Genomic DNA, 23,021 nt, shown 5'->3' on the forward strand with positions numbered 1-23,021 from the left:
GGGTACCCTCTCCCACCCCTACCACGTGCTGTGTCTTCTGCGTGGTAGCCTCTTGTCCTTGTCACACCCCCTTACATGGTTGAAGGTGCAGCTTCAATGCTGTGGTTATCGGTAAAGCCTGCGCTGCCGCTATTTCGAAGTTGACATCACTTGTTCAGTAGCTGGTGCTCCTGTAGCACTTGGACCACAGTTCATTTTTGCCAGACCGTGTTCTGCCTCACACTGTGGCCATCTGCATATTTGTTTCAACTACACCATCAATGCTTTCCAGGTGAAAAAGACCTTGTGTCTGTGAACCCCTTGCCTGCACAGACGGACCCTGCAGATAGTCATTGCTTATGACATTTGATCATATTCAACTGCTGGCCTGTGCTTGAGATGGCCTTTTCTTTTTCTTTGTATGTTTTGTTTAATTTGCCTTGTCATTAAAAACAAAACCAAACCCCACTAAGACAATGTCCCCTCCTGTAGTTGTATCCTAATCCAGGAAAGTTTTATGGGGGGACTGTTGTGGGACCAATCTGTAGATGTGGTGGTCCCCGCAAGGCAGGAGGATTCTTGTGGCCACTGGATCCCATGGGCGGCACTCATTTCTCAGAGGATGGGGGGTGGGGAACACCTGGGAATCAGCCAGGAATAGACCTTGTTTCCTTCCTATCTAATAAGTCTGGAAATGAGTTTTGGTTGGATGAATGCCTTGGCATCCATCCTAACCTTTGTTAGTATTTTAAGAACTGGGTTTTATATTGTGATGCATTGCCAGAAAATTCCAACTAGGAGAATCATGAGGCTTACATAAAATCACCCGGAAGGAAATGTAGAAATATAAAGTGTGGTTTTGGAGTTCCCGTCGTGGCTCAGTGGTTAACAAATCTGACTAGGAACCATGAGGTTGCGGGTTTGATCCCTGGCCTTGCTCAGTGGGTTAAGGATCCAGCGTTGCCGTGAGCTGTGGTGTGGGTTGCAGACATGGCTTGGATCCCGCGTTGCTGTGGCTCTGGCGTAGGCCAGCAGCAACAGCTCTGATTAGATCCCTAGCCTGGGAACCTCCATATGCTGCGGGAGCAGCCCTAGAAAAAGCAAAGACAAAAAAAAAAAAAAAACCCAAAAAACAAAAACAAAAGTGGTTTTGATGTTGTAAAAGAAATATTGATACAGTCACAACCCTCCCCCTTTGCGGGGTATGTCGGTGACAGGTGGCCAGAGGCCCAGGGACCATGAGGGCTTCCTTAGGTTCTGCCTGCAGTACGATCGGGTGTGTGGGACTCCATGTGAACTGCGGCCACACAGGATTTTCATCTAGAGAAGGAAATTTAGAGAAGCCAATCTTCAGCCCAGGAAGATTGGCTTCAGCGTGGAGAGGCCGTGTCCAGCGTGGAGGTCCCGTCTGTGTGTCCTCCTCCTCCTGCCATAGCAGTGGCATCCAGCATGAGAAGGAGGGGCACTTCTCACTGTGTCAGCAAAGCAGTGTCAGCTGTCCATTTCCTCTCAGAGGGAGAGAGAGTAAAGGCCGACACAGGAGCTCAGGCTTCTTAGGGACGAGCACTTGCATCATTACTGACCTTTAGATACTTGGACAGCTTTTTTGCCCTTTTGCTCTTAAAACTGAAACCCAGACAACAACTTTGCGACCTTCATGCTTATTTCCATTTTACGGAGGAGGAAAACGAGGCAGCCAGGGAAGTCATTTGCTCAGAGTTGTACCCCGAGCACGTAGAATCGTCTAGGTCAGAGTCGGCCCCCTCACCACTGTGCAGCACTGTTGTGTCCACACAGTTCACACCCTGGATTGGCCTTGCCACGCCTCCAGTGTGCACAGGATAACCTTGTAAAGTCACAACCCTGATTCTGTCGTTGCTCGGCCTGGCCCTGTCCTGTGTCTTCCCATTGTCCTTGGAGTAAAACTACAGACCTTCCCCCGTGCTGTAAATGACCCTGTGCCTTGGCGCCTCTCTCTCTGGGCCTTCTTCCCACCCCCGCTGCCCTTTGCTGTGCTCCAGCCACCCTGGCCTCCCGTCTCTGGAACGTGCTTCAGAGGCCTTTCTGCGGCTGCTTGGCTTGCTCCCAGATGGCTGGTGTCGTGAGCCGCATCCTGTCATTCAGCTCTCAGCTCAGACCTCAGCCTTTAGGAAGCCTTCCTTCTCTGAGCTCCTGGCCCAGTGCTCTCTCCCTTCAGCCAAGAATTCACCCTGTCCCTGGTCCCCCACTCCCACATGTGTTTCCTGACAGCAGAGCCCGGAGCTGTCTTATTTTACTACAGAATCTCCACTGCCTAAAATAGTGCTTGGGACACTGTGGCTGCTCCCTAAGTACTTACTGAGTAAATAAACACGAGGAGGAGTTGAACAGTTGTGTCTCTGGAAGGCCCCGGGCCTTCCCAGAAGCAGCATTTAGAATCCTCTGGCTTAAAGGATATATGACCTCAGCTCTGGACACTAAAAAGGCTGCCGTTTATCACCCTTGTCCCTCCAAACTCTGCCACCGCCCAAACCAAAACCTGCCGAGGGAGCTGATCTCCTCCAGTGTCTCAGCAGTAAGTGAAGACAGAACCTGACAGTTACCTGAGGTTTCTTGGGAGGCATTGCTGGGCCTCATCGGATGCTGGAAAGGAGCTCTTGGACTTCCGTTTAGCACAATGACAGTGTCTGTAATGGTGACCCTGAGACATGAAGGAAGGCTCAGTTCCAGAACCTTCTCTGTAATAGACATGTCTGCTACTTTTAGGAGGTTTCCATGAACTGAAGGGGAAGTTCAGACATTTGGGAGCAGCTCTCAGGTACCCAGAAAAACCTCTGTCCAGGTGGACTTGCCTGTGGGCCTGTGACTTGCTTAGCGCCAGGGTATCTTTGCCTGAGCTCACATTTGGCCTTCACCTGTCTAGAACACAGCCTATTCCTCCCCTGGCATCAACGGCATTTTGAGGTTTCTCAGGGTCCTCAGATTATCTGATTGGACTGGCCCAGTGTGAATCACTAGTGGTGACTTGGTCACAACTGCCCTGGGGTGCACAGGGAGGGATGTGGGACTTCTGACCCTGCTGGGTGGAGACAGTACTTTAGTACTTGGGCTGGGCTTCGTGAGCAACCCCCCACCCCCACCCCACCCACCTTCTGCCCCATTGCCTTTGGTCCGTGAACCTCAGAGCCGGTTCATCATGGGCAAGTGTGTAGACCCTTCCATACTGGGCCTCTCCCGCTCCTGGCTTTCAGTGAACATTTCATACTAAGAAAAAGCCTTAAAAAGAGCCTGCAGGTCTTTAGAAGTTTATCCATTCATTTTCCAGTTTTCCAGCCCCATCTAAGAAGACAAAGGTGGTCACATAAAGAAAGAGACATTGTGGGAGTTCCCTGGTGGCTGAGAGGGTTAAGGATCTGCCATTGTCATGGTCTTAGCCCAGATATTGAACTCTTGGTGTTCCGTGGGCCTCTGAAGCATTTCTTTTCTTTCTTAATATCTCTTTATAATCCAGGTTTCTCTTTGGTTCCTTGGCTTAATCAGAGGATGATGACAGGGTGAGTGGGTTACAGATTTATTTGCCCACTTCGCAAATTTGTTTTTGAGAACAAGAGATGTGCCAGTTGCTGAGGAGAGAAAATTATACGCTGGTCTCTGAACAGGTGATTCCAGCAGAGTGGACGTGGTTTGCTACCGAGGGCCTTGTGTCGGATGGTGTAGCTGGCCCGTTAGCAGAGGTGCCACAGACAGCCTGGGCCCAGAACCCCCTCCTGTGGGAGGAGGCTGCAAAAGCTGAGCTGGTCCTGAAAGACCAGGATTTGAACAGGTGAAAAGTGAGCAGTGGTAGTAGAAGCACAGCTGACCAGAGCGGGCTGGAAGGTTCCACTGTGACAAGTTGGTCTTGGAAGCCAATGCTGCCTCCCAGGCACTGGAGGCCTCGGCTTGGTTCTCCTTGGGAACCAGGCAGCACTGAGCACAGGACTGGCCCCTGGCAGCACTGGAGCAGTGTTCAGGGCATGAAGGAGGCTGGGGATGATGCCTGGAGCTGCTGTCTGCCAGGCAGGAGCTGCCCCAGGCCTGTGCTGAGCTCTTCTCGGTGGATCATTTCACTCCATCCTCCCAGCCGTTGTGTCAGTTACTGTTGTGACTCCCCTGCAGTGGGTGAAGCGATCCATCTGGCCTGAGACCCAGCTACTGGTTCAGAACCCAGACTCTTCACCAGCACAGTGCTTCTTAGAAGGATAGGCAGGGCTGGACCTCAGAGGGCATGAATGCCACGCCAGGGTGGTCAAGCTGGTTTTTTCCCCAGGCTGTGGGGAAGCATTTAAAGTTTTTGAGCAGGCTTCTACAGTGTTCTGAGCTGCCCTTTGGAAAGTTAAACAGTTATACTTCTGTCTAAGCTGACTTGGGATCGAATAGGAGGTCACCAGGGAACAGTTCAGTGAGATGAGCGGTAATAAGGTTGGGAGTGGATTCTTGGAGCATTGGGGGAGAGCTGGGAGGAGTTTGAGCACTTGGCATTGGAACGTGGATATTCTCCCCAGGCTTTGTGGTGGCATCAGAGAGTAACTTAAACTTGAGCTTGTGCTTTGCACACATGAAGCCCTTAAGGTAACAAATTGAATTCACCGGCTCTGCAGTGCCTGCGGTTCAGAACTTTGGCTCTCCCTGCGCTAATAAGCATGTCCTGTGTGCAGACACCTGAGGTATTCTGCTTGTGAACCATATCTTTGTAGTTCTCTATCCTAGTTCCACGGGAAATCAGAACCTCTCAGAAAAAGAGAGGCCCAGGTCATTTCCATTAAATGTTTATACTTGATGGACTGGTCCTTTTAACATTGACTACGGTGCAACACAGAACATGCTACAATGCACTGCAACTGTGTTGTTCATAAAGTAGTTCCAGCATTTACAACAATGAGAACTCAAATTATACCCTAGCGTGTGATCTGATAATAGGGCCCAAGAAATTCGAGGGCCTTTGAGGTCTGGCCAAAGACTCCACTCGTTTCCTCCCCATTTCTCTTGTTTCTCCCCACCCTGCCCTGCTTTGTGGAAGGACCTTGAAACAGTTGCTTCCGAGGCACCTGAATAGTTAACGGGCTGGTTTCATTAGAATTATTTGGTAGCTTGGATTAAACCAGTGAAATCTAAGAAGGGTGCTGCAGATCCATTAATAGGACTCCCAGCTGTCAATCTACAGAGACATGAAGGCCGGGAGCCTGGTGCTGATGGCTCTTCCCACAGGCTGGTTTCTGACCTTCCCAGAAACTCCCCTGTAGGAATCCTTCACTCTCTGTTTTCTGGGCGTTTTCTCTTCAGAAAAGAGACAGAGCCCAGGGCCCTTGTTCAGAACCTTCCCTGTGGGAGAGAAGGAATTGCAGCAAGTTTAGATATCTATTCTTTATGCATCTCGACCCCAGTATTGCTATACATGTCCAGTCAGAGTGTGCAGGTCCCCTGCTTACGAAGGCTGAGCCAGAGAGTTACATGGGCAGGGGAGGGGAGGGGCGGCCCTGCAGGCTCTGGGCCCTCGGCCAGGACAGGGTGAGTGGGGAAGGTCACAGTGAGCTCAGGGGACACGGCTCTAGGGCAGAGTGTTGGTTGGCTGTGCATGTGGAGAGAAGCTTTATTTCAGAGATCACCGAGAGCTTTTTGCTTCTTTAGGAGGGCGCCTGGTGGCTGTGCTTGGTGCCCTGGAGGTCACCACAAGGCGGCCCCTTAGGAACAATATGCCCAGGGCTTTGGCCACAGTTAGAATTGCTGCAGAGGGCGGGCATACCAGTTGTTGAGCCAGCATTTACTGAGAGCCTGTGTGGCTTGGGGATATGGAGCAGCATCGGGCACAGGTCCTACCTTGAAGGACGCCTGCCTGGGGAAACCCTGCGTCCTTTCAGCCTGAGCCAATCTCCCTTTGTACCTGTTGCCTGGTATCACTGTTTTTTTTTCTTCCCCCCACTTTTAAAGTTTTATTGAAGTACAGTCGATTAACAGTATTGTGATAATTTCTGCTGTACAACAAAGCAATTCAGTTACACATATGCACATATCCATTTTTTCAGGTCCTTTTTCCATGGAGGTTATCACAGAATATTGAACTGAGTTCCCTGTGCTATACAGCAGGTCCCCCTGTTGACCTTCCATTCCATATACAATACTGTACATATGCCAGTCCCAAACTCCCAGTCCATCCCTCCCCCAGCATTTCCCCTCCATTAACCAAAAGTTGTTTTTAAAGCCTATGAGTCTCTTTCTGTTTTGTAAATAAGTTCATTTGTATCACTTTTAAAGATTCTACATATAAGTGATATCAAATGATGTTTGTCGTTGTCTGACTTCACTTAGCATGATAGTCTCTAGGTTCATCCATGTTGCTACCAGTGGCATTATTTCATTCTATTTTATGGCTGAGTAATACTCCATTGTATGTATGTATCACATCTTTATCCATTCCTCTGCTGATGGACATGTAGATTGTTTCTGAGTCTTGGTTATCATGAATAGTTCTGTAGTGAACACAGGATGCATGAATCTTTTTGAATTATGGGTTTCTCTGGATAGATGCCCAGGAGTGGGATTGCTGGATCATATGGTAGTTCTATGTTTAGCCTTACTGTCCTCTATAGTGGCTGTATTTACACTTCCCCAGCAGTGTGGGGGAGCCAGTCTTTTTGTGCCCATTGTCTGGTGTCACTGTGACAGCACCCCCATTAAAGCCCAGTTTTATGCATTGTGGGTGAGAAATTATTTGGTGAGGTGGTGAGGGGCAGATAGGTAAGCACTTGCTACAGCATTGTCACGGGCACGAGCCCCATGCAAGGGGTCCAGCATGGCCGCTTGTAGGCCCCCTTTCCCTGCAGCTCCCTGTGAACCCTGCCTTCCCCTCCTTGTCTCTCCCTCTGCACGGCTGCCCTCGGGGCCCAGGACATATCCAGGGTCCGGGTAGATGAACTTCTGTCCCTGGCAGAGCCCCTTGGAGCAGTTTGCAGGGGTGCAGCCTCCTGTCTCTTCTTCTGGAGTTGTGAATGGGGAAAATTTTCCTTGACTCACGGCCCCTTGAGTTTCTCCTGCCCGCTGCTTCTCAAAGCTGTTTTGGACTGAATCTTCTGTGCTGTCATTTGGGTGGGTCGTCAGGAGTCAGGGCAGATAAGGATGTTTCCTTGGGCACCTGCCTCCAGCCTGGGGAGAAGACACAGTGCCATAGAAAGAGCTGGCCTTTGGAGCCCTTAGGCTTGGGTGTGAGGCCCCCCCCGCCGCCCAGGCCAGGCTGTCACTGAGGTGGGGGAGTCAAGCTTGGATAGCGTGCAAGGTCCCTTCTGCCTAAAACCTTCAGGAAGTCTTCTGCAGTGGTTCTGAGCTGGGGAGAAGGTCAGAGAAGTCAGCCCACTGCAACATCATGACAAGAGCTCCTCTGGGGCTAGGCTGGAGAGGTGAGAGTGGCCAGAGTCTTGGAAGAGAATGTGAGCCCTAATAGAGCATTTGTAGAAGAATGGATAAATGCCAGCTTCTCTCTTGCCTTTGGTTCTCATCAGTGCCTGACCAGGCAGTGGGTCCCTCATTTGAAGTGATCCCATTGTGAACTTTCATCTTCATCCCGTGCCCTGTCTGCTTTGTGTCCCCCAAGTGTGGTCCCGCCTACATCTACAAGTTGAACTAGATTTGAAGGCGATTTGAGTAGGAGCTGGTGCAGAAGAAGCCAACTGCCCTGGGGCTGAGGGTTCATTCCCTGCTCCCAGGCCTTTTTTGTTTTCTAAGCAGCTGGAAATTAGAAGAAATTATTTTGATTTCTCTGTCCTGCCTTTAAGCTTTCTTCACTAGAACAAGTTGGCTTATTTTTCCCGAGTGAATTCATTAAGTGTGTAGGCGTGTGTAATTTTTTATTTTTTGGCAAGGCCACCATGCGTTGTGTGTTTGAAAGCATGAATGAACTTCTGGAATGGAAGTGGGGTGGGGGGCGGGGCTCGACCCACCGGTGCGGTTTCTGCTGGTTCTTCCTGCCTCCCCTCTAAACTGTTACTGGTCCTCTGGTAACATCACCCTGCTTTCACCTGCCTCTTTTCTCAGTGTGATGTAGGCACTTGCAGTAAATCAGCAAGCAGTCATTTTGCAGCCCATCGAGGAACTGAGACCTAGGAGGGGCTGGGGACGCCCTTTCCAGACTCTGACAGAGCCAAGTCAGACAAAGGCAGAGAGGATTCCCTGTACCCAGTGCATCCTCGAGAGGCAGAGCTTAAAACAAAACCTGAGCCCAGAGCACCGTCCCAGAGGACCAAAGCCCAGCCTAAGCGGAGCTTGCCTTTTGTGTTTCTGTGCTTGTGTTTGATCCCCTAGTAAATAATTGAAGACTTTGGGGTCACTCCCAAAGGGAAAAGTTTCCCAGTCATATCTACCTGCAAGGAAGGGTTCGGACGAGCTGTTCAGTGTTCTTCACACTTGAGTTTTCACAGAGTCGAGGGAAAAGGGCTCGGTGTTAGAGCAACTCTGTCGCCTTCTAGCCTGACTCAGCTTTGGAGTTTTTGTTCTTTGCTGGGTGACTAGATAAATCAGTGAAAGGCAGGATGCAGAAGAAGCCGAGAGCTGTAGGGGAGAACCAAACGTGCTCAAGGCCACGTGCTAGCTCTGAGGTCATCCTCTGAGCTTCCTCCATTTGGTCCCCACCTGACATCCCCGACAGCCCCTCTCACACGTCTAACCCCTCCTCCTCCCATGAGATTTTGTGTGGACTTAGGAATCGCCAGATCCACAGTCCTTGGTGCCTTGGTCTCATATGACTTTTTACCTGATCCAGCCTCACCTGTGACTCTCTCTCCTTCACTGGCTTTTCTGAATTCTTTGCTTCTAGCAACTCTTTTTCATCTACTCCGTGGGTGCCTCCCCCTCCCACCCTGGCAAGTCCTGGGATTCATCAGGGTTCCAGCCTCAGCCTTCTCTCTTTGTGTTTGCGCCTTCTCTCTGAGGACTTTCAACTCACCTGTCTCTGCGCCCCCTTCCAGGCTTCAGCGAGCAGACAGGTGCCTATGAGATACTTCTCTCTGGATAGCCCTTAAGGCTCAACTTGTCTGAAACAAATTCTGCTCCCTCTCTTGTCACACAGACCTGCCCCTGTCCCACCTGCCCCGTCTCAGGATGTGAAACCACCATCGACTCTGTTGCTCAGAAACTTGCTTGCCAGAGTCTCTGCCCTCTGGCCTCCCTGCCCTCCCGCTCACTCTCCCCACCTTTGAAGAAATGATCTTGCAGACTGCAGCGATATCCTTTCACACCCCCTGCCCCTACCCTCCTCCCTTTTGTCCTTCCAAACCTCTACATCTTTCAGTGGTTCCCCAGCCCCCCAAGGTGGAAATCACCATTATCCATCTCCAGAACTTTTTCATCATCCCAAACTAAGGTTGCATCCATTAAAGAATAACTTCTCATTGCCTCTCCCAGTAGCCGCTGGTGACCACTCCTTTTCTTTCTTTTTTCCTTTCTTTCTTCCTTCCTTTCTTTTTCTTTCTCATTGAACTATTGCTAATTTACATTAGTTTCAGGTGTACAACACACACTATTTTTATCTCTAAGGATTTACCATTTCTTGGTACCTCATATATGTGGAATCCTTTTGTCTCTGGTTTATTTCATTGGGCTTAACCTTTGCAAATACTCTTGAAATTGATTCTTACCTAGGAATGAAGGGGAGGGCAGGGCCATGTTTACTGTGTGTGGGTCACTGTGCTAGGTGGTTTAAATTGATTGCTTCAATGATTCTCCCCATTACCTGCAGAGGGGGTTGTTAGGTGTCCCATTTTACAGATAAATACATGGGCCTGAAGATGTTAACTGTCTTGAGGTCCCATGGCCAGTAACTATGGAGGCGCCGTATGTGGAACTCAGTTTTGTCTGACTCCAGAGCCTACCTGTTCTCTGCTACCTGGATCTCTAAGACCTCTGGGCCAATAGTGGGCTTCTGCAGACTGAGCATCCTGCTGGGCTTGTCTTGAACTGTGTGGTTTGTATACCTTACTGGGTGTGGTGCGCGCCTTGCCTGTCTCCATCACAGTGACCCTCAAGCTTTCTCCTTGAGTTCTGACCGAGGACTGCTGTCCAGCATTCCGGGGTGGTTTTGCTGATGGGTACAGTTCCCTGAATTGATTTTTCATAAAATGTTCTTAGACACTTAGCCGGGTTGAAGCTTCGAGTCTCAAGATCGTCCCTACGAAACCTAGAGCACACACTCCCACGAGCCGAGTGTGAAGGAATGTGGCTTCCTCCAAAATACTTCATAATCTGGAGTCTGAGGGACTGGGAATATGTCGTTTTAACCATCACTTTTCCCTTGACTGCAGTAGTAAAATGCTTCCTAAAAGCGAGACCCTGAAGGAATTCTTTCTGGTCTGTTGCTTCCTCATTTCCAGTCAGGGTGAAGTCAAACTCTGCACTTTTTTTTTAATTTTTAAAAATTTCATTTATTTATTTAATTATTTTGGCTGTGCCTGCAGCATGCAGAAGTTCCCGGGCCACGTATTGAGCTTGTGCCGACAACAGTGACCCAAGCTACAGCAGTGACCACTCCGGCTCCTTAACCTGCTGAGCCACAAGGAAACTCAAAGCTCTGCACACTTGAGGCCGCCTTCACCTTTTAGATTAGAGGGCTTCCTGGTGGGGGTGGGCAAGCCTTTGCACTGCCCTGAGCAAATTTTCCATGTTGAGAGATAAAGCATATTGACGGGATTCATTCACTTATTCACAAATCAGGTTCTGGACTATTGCAATGAATAATCAGATAAAAATTGCTTTCTTTAGGGAGCTTATTTGAGGGAAAGAACCCATAAGCAAGTTAACTGAGTGAATTTTCTAGGATCCTGGAAAATGGTAAATGCTTTGGAGAAGAAGACGGCAGAATGGGCCAAGGGCATATGCGTTATGAGCTCACAGTGTTCAGTTGGGCACCCAGAGCAGATGTGGCTGAGAAGACAGCATTTGCACAAAGACTTGGAGGAGCCTGGCGGCAGCTTTAGAGAAAAACATTCGAGGGAGAGAGGCATCTGGTGCAGAGACAGAGGGTGAATCTGGAGTGATGGGGGAGCACAGGAGGCCAGTGGAAGGGAGGTCAGAGGGCTTTGAGAGACCAATTCTTACCCAGCATGGATTCTCAACAGAGGACAGGATGTGACAACTTTAGATGGACTTTCTGGTCATATGGTGGGAATAGATGAAGGGAGATGGGGAGGTGGGATATAGACAGGCTAAGGCAATAGTGTGCTGCTGTCATTGTGTTTGGGATTGCTGATTGGGTTGCGCATTTGGTACTGTTTATGTCACAGCCCTCCTTATCCAGTTACCTCCATCCACCTCCTCCAGATTTCCTAGCATTCTGGTTGATGCCAGTGATGCAGCGATGGTTAGGACCAGGAATCTGCCTTTAGGGAGCTCTCAGTGTAGACTCTGGCCTTGCTTCCTTCCACAGCAGGCCGTATTTCTGGACTGGTCGATAACAAATACCTGCCTTTGGCAGGTGTAAGGAATTCCTCCATGATCCAGTCACCAGAAAAATCAGAGTAGAGTTCTTTTAAACCTAGTCACTCATTTTTTTTAAATTACAGCTCTATTGAGGGAGGTACAATTTCTGTAACATAACATTTACCTGTTAAGTGAATGATTCAATTATTTTTCAGTACATTTATGGAGTTGTACAGCCATCATCACAGTCCAGTGCTAGCATATTTCTCTGTCATCCTAAATGGTCCCTCATGCCTGTTGCGTTAATTCCTCATCCCTACCCTCAGCTCTGGGCCACTATGCATCTGTTTTCTGTCTCTTTTCTGCCTTTTCTGACCATTTCATATAAGTGGGATCATACACCGTGTAGTCTTAAATGTTTGATTTCTTTTGCTTAGCATCATGTTTTCAAGGTCCATGTATATTATCGCATGTATCAGCACTAGTTTGTTCATCTTTGCTGATGAAGGGTATTTAATTGTATGGAGGGACCCCATTTTGTTTATATATCACTTGGTGGATATTTGGATCATTACCACTTTTTGGCTATTCAGAGTAATGCCCGTTATCACACCCTTGTAAATTAACTATACTTCAGTAAAACTTAAAAAAAATAATAACGAAAAAAGAGTCATGAGTAGTGCCTGACTTTTTGCCAGAAGTGCAGCTGGTAGGCAGATGACTCTCTGGGTTAAGTGCACACAGCAGTTTTGGTTTTGGGAGTCTTCTTATATATTGGGTGTTCTTGCTTTGCCCTTTCATCAGACTAATGGATTAATGAGTATTATTTGAGCCACGTAATAGCTGAGTGACCTTGCTGTTGCCTATTCCTTATCTGTGAAGTAGGGTTATGTATAGGTCTGGTGCTTGGAGCAGGGTATTGTGAGGATTAAAGAGAATGTGTGCAAGGTAACAGTTAATCACCCCCTACCCACCCCTCCACCCCCTACCCCCCACCCCCTACCCCCTGGCCATGTTCACTTCCTTTGCTGATTCTGGAGAAGTGGCTAGTGTAAGGAACTGCCCTGCTTTGAGTAGTTGGTAGTCTTTTGGGACAGAGGTGTAGGGTGGAAGGAAATAAGCTAGACGCTTGGGTGGGCTCCAGAGGTTGGAAGAGCTCCAGGTGGGTTACCTGGAACCATTTCTTAGAAGGATTAGGACCCAAGCCTTCGAGATGGGGAGCAGGGAGGCTCTCAGGACCCTGGGGTGGCTGGGAGACCCCTGGGTGTTGCTGGAATAGAGGAGTGGGTGGGTCTGCTTAGAAGTGTATTGAGAGAATTTTAAAAGCCATCTGGGGGAGTTCCTGTTGTGGCTCAGTGGTTAACTAGGAACCATGAGGTTGCCGGTTCAATCCCTGGCCTTGCTCAGTGGGTTAAGGATCCAGCGTTGCCATGAGATGTGGTGTAGGTCGCAGATGTAGCTCGGATCCCGTGTTTCTGTGGTGTAGGTCGGCAGCTACAGCTCTGGATTGGACCCCAAGCCTGGGAACTTTCATATGCTGCGGATGTGGCTCTAAAAAGACAAAAAAAAAGCCAACTGGCCAGTGGAAAACTTGGGTCTCTGATCCCTGGGACAGCCGTGACTGTTTTGTTGCCTGATCTCGTGTTTATGAGATATATCTGGATCAGGGAGGCTGCAGATTTAGGGCTTTTTTGGCAGATTCAACCCACAAAATGTTTTCCCTGGGCTCACCAATCCTTTAAGTTCATTCACAAAGTTGCTGTGTTTAAACACTAGAGATCTGGCCATACCAGCCTTCATGCTCACCAGCTGTCACGTGAGCAGAGCTTCCCCGGAGCTCAGTTTCCACGGTCCCCTGGCCCCCGGGGCTGCCAGCTTGAGGCCAGGCCGTGCTGTCCCAGCATGGTTGCTGCAAGCCTCACCTGGCTGTTGAAAGTTACATTAAGTAACTTCATGCTTTAAGCAAAATTGAAAACTGTTTTTCCCTTTCACAGGAGCCACATCTCACTTGCTCTGTAGCCACCTGTGGTGAGTGGTTACTGACTTGGACAGCGCCCATCTGGAACATTCCTCTTGCTGCGGAACTTTCTGTTGGGCTGGTCTAGATCTTTAAACACAGGTCATTAACTGCCTGTCGCTGTGCTCCCAGCCAGCCTTCTGGCCTTGGTGGCTGTCGGTGCTGTGTGTAAATGGACTAGTGTGAGGAGGGGTGACTCCCAACTCCTTTGTTTTGTTTTTTTAAGTAATTAATTTTTTTTGCCTTTTCTAGGGCTGTTCCCGCGGCATATCAAGGTTCCCAGGCTAGGGGTCGAATCGGAGCTGTAGCCGCCAAGCCTACACCACAGCTCACGGCAACGCTGAATCCTTAACCCACTGAGCAAGGCCAGGGATCGAACCCACAACCTCATGGTTCCTAGACAGATTTGTTAACCACTGAGCCACGACGGGAACTCCTCCCAACTCCTTTGTGATGGTCAAACCTTGTATATGGGTGACAGCAGGACACAAGCCTCTCCCCTCATGAATCCCATTAATCTAATATTAATTACTTACATTTCAGCAGACTTTTGTGGCTCAAAAACTGTGGAGGCCGTTCCAGAAGAGGAGCTTAAAAAGCAGTCTGTCCAGGGGCATCGTTTGGGATGAGGGTCCTAGGACTCCCTGACGTCTGCTTAAAGGACAGCAAGTTCGGGCGAATTCGTGTGTCTCTCATCTCACATGTGAACACAAGGTCGCCGACTTTGTCATGTTTTTTGAAGTGTTTGTGTTGTGCTCTAATTCTTGGCATTGTAAGAGTACTAATTAATTTCCTTCTTATTTAATAAGGTAGCAATTCAGAGCCTTTTGAAAGAACTACAAAACGTATTTTTGTCAGCAGCGTGTAGCCCCAGAGAGCACTCAGCGCATTTGGGTAAAATCATGCTCATCAAGCCTCCAGTGTGTGTTCTTTGTTGGAACTCGTCCTCAGGAGATCAGAGCATGCATGTGGAAGTGTTGTTTAAAATCATGACCATCAGTGGGGGTGGCGGCTTGATTCCGGTAGTTACAACAGGATGCATACAGCCGCTGAAAATGGGACAGGCATCTGTGTTAATTGACTTGGGCCGATTTCCAAGCAGGCATCTGAGCTTGTTTATGTAAAATTCACTTACACACACACTCATGCACATGCGTGTGTGCTGAGGCGTCTTAAGGGCCAGTTGTCCGAATGGACAGGGTTGTGGTTGGTGGTGAGATTTCAGGAGCCTGCACTTTCTTCTTTGGAGCTTGTTCTTCTCTCCTCAGCAAGCCATGCTTTTTCGTTTTTGTTTTTTTGAAAGTGCTGCTCTCATAAAGAAGGGAACATAAAGGGAACATAAAGAGTGCCTACTGTATGCCAGGCACTTTGCTAAAACTCTTAACGCTCCTGTGTGCTCTCTGCAGCAAGTGTGTTATTATCCTGCTTTTACTGATGAAGCGTCTGCAGCTTGGAGGTTGAGCAGCTCAGTCGGGGTGTCACTGTGGTGGTGCTGGGTTCAACCCCACATCTGTGTTCACTGCACCCTTGGGCTTCTCCCTGTTGGCTGATATCAGAGCATCAGAGACCAGCTTCATCTGGTGTTGACCGAGAGGTGAAGCCATGTGTCTTTAGCAAGTGACAGAGGTGAGAGGAACGGAAAGGTGTTCTTTTGTGATATTATGATTTTGCTTGACTGACAATGGCCTTGATGAAATCAGGAGGCCTGGGTTTATTTCCTATTCAGCCACTATCCAAAATTTATGATCTTTTTTTAAAAAAAAAATTTTTTTTTAGGGCCACACCCATGGCATATGGAGGTTCCCAGGCTAGGGGTCTAATTGGAGCTGTAGCCGCCGGCCTACACCACAGCCACAGCAGCTCCGGATCTGAGCCCCGTCTGCAACCTACACCACAGCTCACGGCAATGCCGGATCATTAACCCACTGAGGAACGGCAGGGACCGAACCCGCAACATTATGGTTCCTAGTCAGATTCGTTAACCACTGAGCCACGACGGGAACTCCCAAAATTTATGATCTTGAGTAAGTCTCTTGACCTTTTTAAAAATTGTCTTCCTTTGCAAAATAAGGGCAATGTGTTTCACATCTCGGGTTATTGTGAAATTATTCAGATTCTTCCAGAAGCGCCTTAACCACAATAAAGTACGATATGAGTGCGGAATAGTATTTTTACCCCCGTTGTCTGGGGCTCAAGAAAGGATGTGTTTGTCCAACCCAGCTTGTCCCTTATGGACGTTTTTTGGGGAAAAAGATTTAGTATTTCTTTCTTTGATCATTGAGCAGATGTCATACCATGGGAAGAGAACTGTGGCTGGGTCCATTTTGATGTTTTTACTTGTAGTCTGGCAAGTGAGTTAGGCAGAGACAGAGTCCAAGCCATTTGTCAGAGACTTAAAGGTCCAGTAGCCCATGGTCACTCCCACTTTTCCAGTTTTTAAAACCTTAGAGAAAATTGTGAACTCTGGAAAATGCAAAGTACAAAGTTTACAAAGTACAAAGGCACAGTTTAATGAGTTGTTATAAAGCTAACAGCTGTTTAATTGTGACTCTGGACAGTAAATAAAACACTGCCAGCACCCCCCAAAGTCACCATTCTCCTGACTTGTATGGTGATCACTTTGATGCTTTTCTTGTCAGTTTCATCACCTATGACCATTGAAATTATAGTTTATGTTCGCTTGTTGTTGGATTGATACAGTACACGTGTGTGTACTTTGTGTCTGGCCTTTTCACTCATTATTAGGAGGTCTGTATTGTTGAGTGTGATTTTCATTGATTGATTCATTGATTGTTTAGTCTCTTACACTTTTGAATTTCCCATCCTTTTGTCTCTCAATCTGGAATTTTTCTACAGACTTAGATTCCTTTTAAATTCTCTCTCTTTTTTGTTTGTTTTGGCTGCATCTGCAGCATACGGAAATTCCCTGGCCAAGGAACAGATTTGAGCCACAGCAGTGACAATGCTGGATCCCTTGCTGCAAAACCAGGGAATTCCTTCCTCTTCAGTGTCTTTTTTAGCCCATCCACCAAGTACTTAATTTTGGACATTGTATTGTTTGGTTCTTTTTGAAAATGTGTTACTTTTCAAAAGTAGTCATTTCTCTCTCCCCAGTTTTAATCATGTATCTCACCATCTTATATGTAGTAAGAATTGCTATTTTAATTTTTTTTTAATTTTTAATTTTTTAATTTTAATTTTTATTTTTTGTCTTTTGTCTTTTTGTTGTTGTTGTTGTTGTTGTTGTTGCTATTTCTTGGGCCGCTCCCGTGGCATATGGAGGTTCCCAGGCTAGGGGTTGAATTGGAGCTGTAGCCACCGGCCTACACCAGAGCCACAGCAACTCGGGATTCGAGCCGCGCCTGCAACCTACACCACAGCTCACGGCAACGCCGGATCGTTAACCCACTGAGCAAGGGCAGGGACCGAACCCGCAACCTCATGGTTCCTAGTCGGATTCGTTAACCACTGCGCCACGATGGGAACTCCCCAAGAATTGCTGTTTTAACATCTGTTTCTAATTATTCTCCTGTGTGTAGCTTGTATGGATCTTTGTTTCTGCTGGTTTTCATTTGTAGCCATCCCGTGTGCCTGGTTATCTTTGCTTGTGTTTTGGACATTGTATTTGAGAATTGTTTACTGATGTAGGTTGAGGACTAGATTGGGATGATGCTCTGTCTGAACAGTAATGACTTTTGTTTTTATCTGCCAGGAGCTTTATGGCACCAGCAATTTAATAAGATCATTTCCAGCTGCTGTCAGGGATTGCTATCTTTTCTGGGTCACCTAGATTCTTGGAAACTGGTCTGCAGTACATGTGGAAGGCTTTTTTTTCCCATTTCACTCTCCAAATGTATAGCTATTTGGATTTCCAACCCCAGGCGTTGCCACTGGTCTCTGAGGGCTCTGGGGTGGATGTTCTAGAGCCAGGTGGTTATTCAGAGTCATCCTCACTGTCTTGGTTTCCTCATCCTGGTGTTTAAGTGGCCCTAGGACCAGAGGAGACCATTTCCTGCAAGCTCCTCTCTCTGGATTTTAGTTTTCTTGTTTTGTGACCTGGGAGTTCTTCTGTAAGTCTTCTTAGTTCTCTGATGTTTCCAAGCAAATGTTCTTTTGCATTATATCTAGCATTTGTAGTTGTTTTCAGTGTGAGGGGTGGTCTGAATTACTTAGCCAGCCTCCTTTTATTTTTTTAATTTTTTTATTTTATTTTTTTGTCTTTTTAATGGCCGCACCCATGGCATATGGAGGTTCCCAGGCTAGGGGTCGAATCGGAGCTGTAGCCGCCGGCCTGCGCCACAGCCACAGCAACTCGGGATCCGAGCCTCTTCTGCGACCTACACCACAGCTCAAGGCAACGCCGGATCCTTAACCCACTGAGCAAGGCCAGGGATGGAACCCGCAACCTCATGGTTCCTAGTTGGATTCATTAACCACCGAGCCACGACAGGAACTCCAGCCAGCCTCCTTTTAAAAACACCTGTTTTAGGGAGTTCTCACGGTGGTGCAGCAGAAGTGAATCTGACTAGGATCCATGAAGACGCAGGTTCAATCTCTGGCCTCGTTCAGTGGGTTAAGGATCCCGTGTTGCCAGGAGCTGTGGTGTAAACTGCAGAAGTGGCTCGGATCTCCTGTTGCAGTGGCTGTGGCGTAGGCCCGGCCCGCAGCTATAACTCTGATTCGACCCCTAGCCTGGGAACCTCCATATGCCACGAGTGCAGCCCTAAAAAGACCAAACAAATAAACAAACAAACTGTTTTAAAGTCGTAGGATAAGGGAACGGTGGTGGACCTTGAGAACATATCTGTTCCAAACGAATTCATTACTAGTCACCAGAGCAGGGCTTTATTGATCACTTACAAGAAACCACTGTTGTGCTGTGCATTATGGACATTTCAGGGAAGTACAAGGCATGGCATCTCTTACATTCCAGGAGTTTAGCTGGGGACACGGGCGTAAACTCAGGAAATCAAATAGAATTGTTGGAGGAGTAGGTGCTCAAGGGTCATGAAGAGTTGAGGTCTTAGTGAAAACTCAGGCAGTGAGTATGGGTGTGGGGGATGTGCCTGACCCTGCTCTGCCTCTGCCCCCTCTCTCCCAGCCTGCTTCCCCAGGGTGGGCACAGGGCTCTGTCACTCCCCTTTTACATTCCAGCTCTCCAGTAGCTGTACCACGGTGTTCAGGACTCTGAGGCCCTTTAGCAGCTGCCTCCCCTCTTCCTCTGGTGTGAGGCCAGTTCCCCAAAGCTTAGCAGGCCTCAGTGGTATAACCCTCTCTGGAAGCTACCTCTGTCAGCCGGTTGCTGCCAGGCCCCAGGAGTCACAGCCATGGCACCCACTGACCAGGAAGCAGTATCCCTTGCTTCTGGTGATGGCAGCGACAGGGACCTGGTACTCATAGCCAGCACATGGGTGGCCTGGCCCACACCGGGCACTACTCCAAGTGCTTTACATACACACAGTGACCTATGGGGTAGCTGTTACCGTTTCTCCATTTTACAGGCCAGGAAACTGAGGCTCAGAGAGGCTTCACGGCTCCTAATTAGAGTGATGTCTGGGCAATGGCTTGATCCATAGATCCCTTTCTTTGGTAGGGAAATGGGGACCTGGGAGAAGGGCCTGAGCTGTGAAGATAAACATTCGTAGTGGTGGTCCTCACCCACCCCTGTGTGGCTGCGACTGAGCACTACTAGACAGGCCTATAGGTCTAGCTGTTTCTACTGCTGTGCAGGCGCCTGGGGCCGTGTTCTGGCCTCCTGTCCCGGTTCTGCATCCATCAGCCTCGTCTTCCTGGGCGGTCTCTGGATGCCTGCAGCCCATCTGGGTGAGCCTCTGGGGACCAGTAGTGTCCAGGGTTTAGCCAGGCCTGCCCTGGTCAGACTTGCTAGTAACCCCCATCCTGAAAAAGCTCAGAGTCTCTTTTCCTCAAGTTTCACAGGTGGGTGACCGACACAGGTTGTCACATCTACAAAGACCACATCCCTCTTCAGCCGTAAGTGAATTGGGAAGGAATGCAGGGGAGCTAGAAAGTACTCTTTATGTGATGAATAATACTCCCACCCCGAACAGTGATGCAGCCACGCTGATGCTTAGGGTTTCGTCAGAGAAAATCCAGTTCCAAGTAATTGATAGGCTGCTCTTTTTAAAAAATAAACTTAAGTTTTTAGAACAGTTTTGGATTTACAGAAAATTGCAAAGATAGTACCGAGTCCCCCGTGTATCCCACACGCAGGCACCCTGTGATGTATGCATCTAACACTGGGAAGGTGTATTTGTTAAAATCAGTAAACCAGTACTGATTATTATTAACTAAAGTCCATAGTTTATTCAGGTCTTAATTTTTAACTGTTATCCATTATCAATTCCAGGATCCCATCCATTTAATTGTTGTGTCTCTTAGGCTCCCCTTGGCTGTGACAATTTCTGACTTCCTGTTTTTGATGTGTACCAGTTAGGTGTTAGGATGACCATTCTATTGCGATTTGATATTCTTCTCATGGTTAAACGGGCCTTTGGGTTTTTTAGGTGAACGATCATAGACCTAAAATGCCACTTTAATCACATTAGAAGCATACATACTACCAATGTGTTGACTGTGATCACCTGGTTGAGGTGATATTGTCAGGTTTTTCTGCGCTACTACAGTCACCCTCCGCCCCCCACTTCGGTGCTGTCCTCTTGGGAAAGAAGTCAAAGTGGGATACCTAAACCTCTGTGGCTCACAAGTTATTATTTCAGTGTTTTATACCATTACAGACTAAAAATAAAACTTGTCACAAACCAGTGCTCTCTTTAGAAAATTTTAAAAAATGTACTTTTTTCAATATCTTCAAATGGTCAGTCTCTTGCAAGGGTAGTTTTGTATTCTGGTGATAATTGGTCCAGTTTTGATTCCTCAGTTTTGAAGCAGCAGATTTTAAGGCTAAGTAGAAAAGCGGATAGTTTTTGCTTTTAACCAGCCACGAAACTAACGTCAGCCTGATGCAAGATTCAGTTTCTTCTGACTATAACTGGTTTGTGCTGAGGTCGTTTGGAACCGTGTTTAATATATTGTGCAGTGCAAATGTGCTTCCTATCGGAAAGGTTATTTTAATTTACCGTTAGCGGATTATTCTGAATCTGAAAGTATAGTAGAAATTATTGAAACATTGGGTCTCTGTTACTTAACATGTTGAAAGAAAGCTACAGCGAGCGGGAGCACCCTCTACAGGTTAACATTGCAACAAAAAACACAAGAGTAGTTTTTTTTCGTTATTACTTTTGGACTAAAAAGTAGTGGAAAAGAGGTTTATAATCTTTTTTCCAAAAATTGCACCAAGATAAAGCAGTGCTCTAACCGGTGCGGGTGTGTTGTTTAGGCGTTAGCAGTACTGTCCTCACTATGCGTTCATTGGACAGTAGCGCAACCCCAAGAAAAGGATGGTTGAACGACGGCGTCGTCCGCACCGGGAGCTCCAAGCACCAATACCAGGTTTGCTTGTGGTGACTAATCCGGACGTCCCGCCCCAGTCGCCTAGTAGCTGTTGTACCTCTCTTGATCACAGCTCCCTGAGCAAACCACCTGCTCTTCGTTTTCTGGGGCTTTGAAGGTCGCAAAGAGACCGCTCAGTGTTACCCAGAAGACCACGCGCCGGTCTTGAGCTTATTTGCATACGTGCTCCTGCCGGGGCGGGGCTGACAGGGGGCAGGGCCGCGGCGCGCTCACGCCCTTGTCAGATGGCGGCCGGGAAGTAGTTCTGCTGCCGCAGTGGTGGTTGATTCGGGTCTTGTCACCGACTATTACATATTCGAGGCATTAACAGCCCCCTTGAGCAATAGCAGTTCTCCTCATGACGCCCAATTTTACCATGCCTGTGGGCGCGCGCTCTCAGGCCCTCGGGCTGCGTCTGAGCCAGCAGTGCTGAGGGGGGTCCGGGGGTCGGCAGGCGGGGGCGCCCCGGGCCGGCAGCTGACGCGTGCCCGCTGTTTCCCGTTGCAGGTGGCTCTTCTGGGCATGGACATCCTGTCCGCGCTGGTCACCCGGCTGCAGGATCGCTTCAAGGCGCAGATCGGCACAGGTGAGCTGCAGGCGGGCGTGGGCTTTCCTCTCTAGCCTCCACGTCCGGCTCCTCAGCCTTCTGCTCCAGCCCCTACCCTTGTCCCTCCTGCGGGTCCCCAGCTTTCCCCTCCATCCCCGACTCCACCTCCTCCCCTGTCTTACCCGCCAGCCCCCGCCCCTGGCCAGCCCACTCCGCTCCTGCATCTTTAGATGCCGGGGCTGCACCGCCGCCCTCCCTCACCTACTGGGCGCCGCACCGGCCGCCTCATCACGCCTCCTGGCGCCCTCCCGGCTTTCCACACCTTTCTGCTGGTCTCTTCCACCTTTCTGCTCTAGTTACAAACTATTACTTCTATTTCTTTTGCCTGTTAGCTCTCACACTGTGGTGCCTGTCCCTAACTCTTGACTTTGAGTTTCTATTTTTTTTTTTATTACTCAATGAATTTATCACATCTGTAGTTGTATAATGATTATCACAATCCAGTTTCACAGGATTTCCATCCCACAACCCAAGCACATCCCCCCACCCCCAAACTGTCTCCTCTGGAGACCATAAGTTTTTCACAGTCTGCGAGTCAGCATCTGTTCTGCAAAGAAGTTCAGTCTGTCCTTTTTTTCAGATTTGACTTTGAGTTTCTTTGAGAACTCTGGCGACCGGATGTCCTTTCCAGATTATTGTTGGTGTGATTGTTTTCACTTTGGTTGTAAATGTCATTACAAGTGTGTGGTAAATCATCACTCATTTTGAAGGGAAAACCCTAAGTTGATAAAATGAAATAAAAATATCTGCAGGTTTCATACATTAAGAGATGATTTAATTCCTGATGTATGGACATCCATGACAGTATAAATATTAAGCAGCTCTGTTTGTGCAATATTTCCTTATAGAATTTCTCCATTTCAGTGGGTGTGCATAGACTTGTTCTATTCGGTTAACTCGCTGGTTATTGTGCATCTTTAGATAAAATCAGGCACTCTTCCTACTCTGGCACAGGCTGTCCAACGACAAATAAAAATCCCCCTCACTTTTTGATTCTAATACTATTCTATTTTCCTCCGAAATTAGCTGGATTATTCAGGGCTAACTCTTGTAAAAGAAATGTTTATGGAATCTTAGAGGATGCAGCGTAAACTGACCTCTGATATCTGGGTGGCCTTGGAGCAGCGAGGATGGCCTACCCCCAGCCCACCCCCACCCCCCACCCCGTGATATGGAGGGAGGGCTTGAGCAGCAGTCTATCTAATGAGATAGTTTGGTTTCAAGTCCATTCAAAACTGATTGAGGGGTCAATCCCTGACCATGCTCAGTGATTTGGGATTTGTGTTGCTGTGAGTGTGGTGTAGGTTGCAGACATGGTTCAGATCCTATGTTGCTGTGGCTGTGGCGTAGGCCAGCAGTTATAGTTCTGATTTGACCCCTAGCCTGAGAACTTCTATATGCCATGGGTGGGGCCCTAAAAAGCAAAAAAAGCAAAAAAAAAAACAAACCAAAAAAACAAAAACAAACAAAAACAAAACAACTGATTGAGGGAGTTCCCATTGTGGCTCAGCAGTAACAGACCTGACTAATATC

The 23,021-nt window shown here is 48.1% G+C and overlaps 1 protein-coding gene and 1 non-coding gene across 21 annotated transcripts in view; one reads left to right on the forward strand and one right to left on the reverse strand.

Moving 5' to 3' along the window:
- Positions 1-23,021, forward strand: part of CLASP1 (cytoplasmic linker associated protein 1) — a 262,487-nt gene that overhangs the window by 57,755 nt on the left and 181,711 nt on the right. For all 20 annotated transcript variants that reach the window (XM_047772150.1, XM_047772154.1, XM_047772155.1 and 17 more), the window contains exon 4: positions 21,389-21,467. In XM_047772150.1, coding sequence (XP_047628106.1) covers positions 21,389-21,467 — 79 coding nt within the window. The remainder of the gene's footprint in view (positions 1-21,388; positions 21,468-23,021) is intronic.
- LOC125123821 (U4atac minor spliceosomal RNA) lies at positions 20,709-20,834 on the reverse strand. The gene has a single exon (XR_007134197.1). It is a non-coding gene; the product is annotated as a U4atac minor spliceosomal RNA (small nuclear RNA).

Source organism: Phacochoerus africanus, chromosome 3, assembly GCF_016906955.1.
Source record: "Phacochoerus africanus isolate WHEZ1 chromosome 3, ROS_Pafr_v1, whole genome shotgun sequence".
Lineage (NCBI taxonomy): Eukaryota > Metazoa > Chordata > Mammalia > Artiodactyla > Suidae > Phacochoerus > Phacochoerus africanus.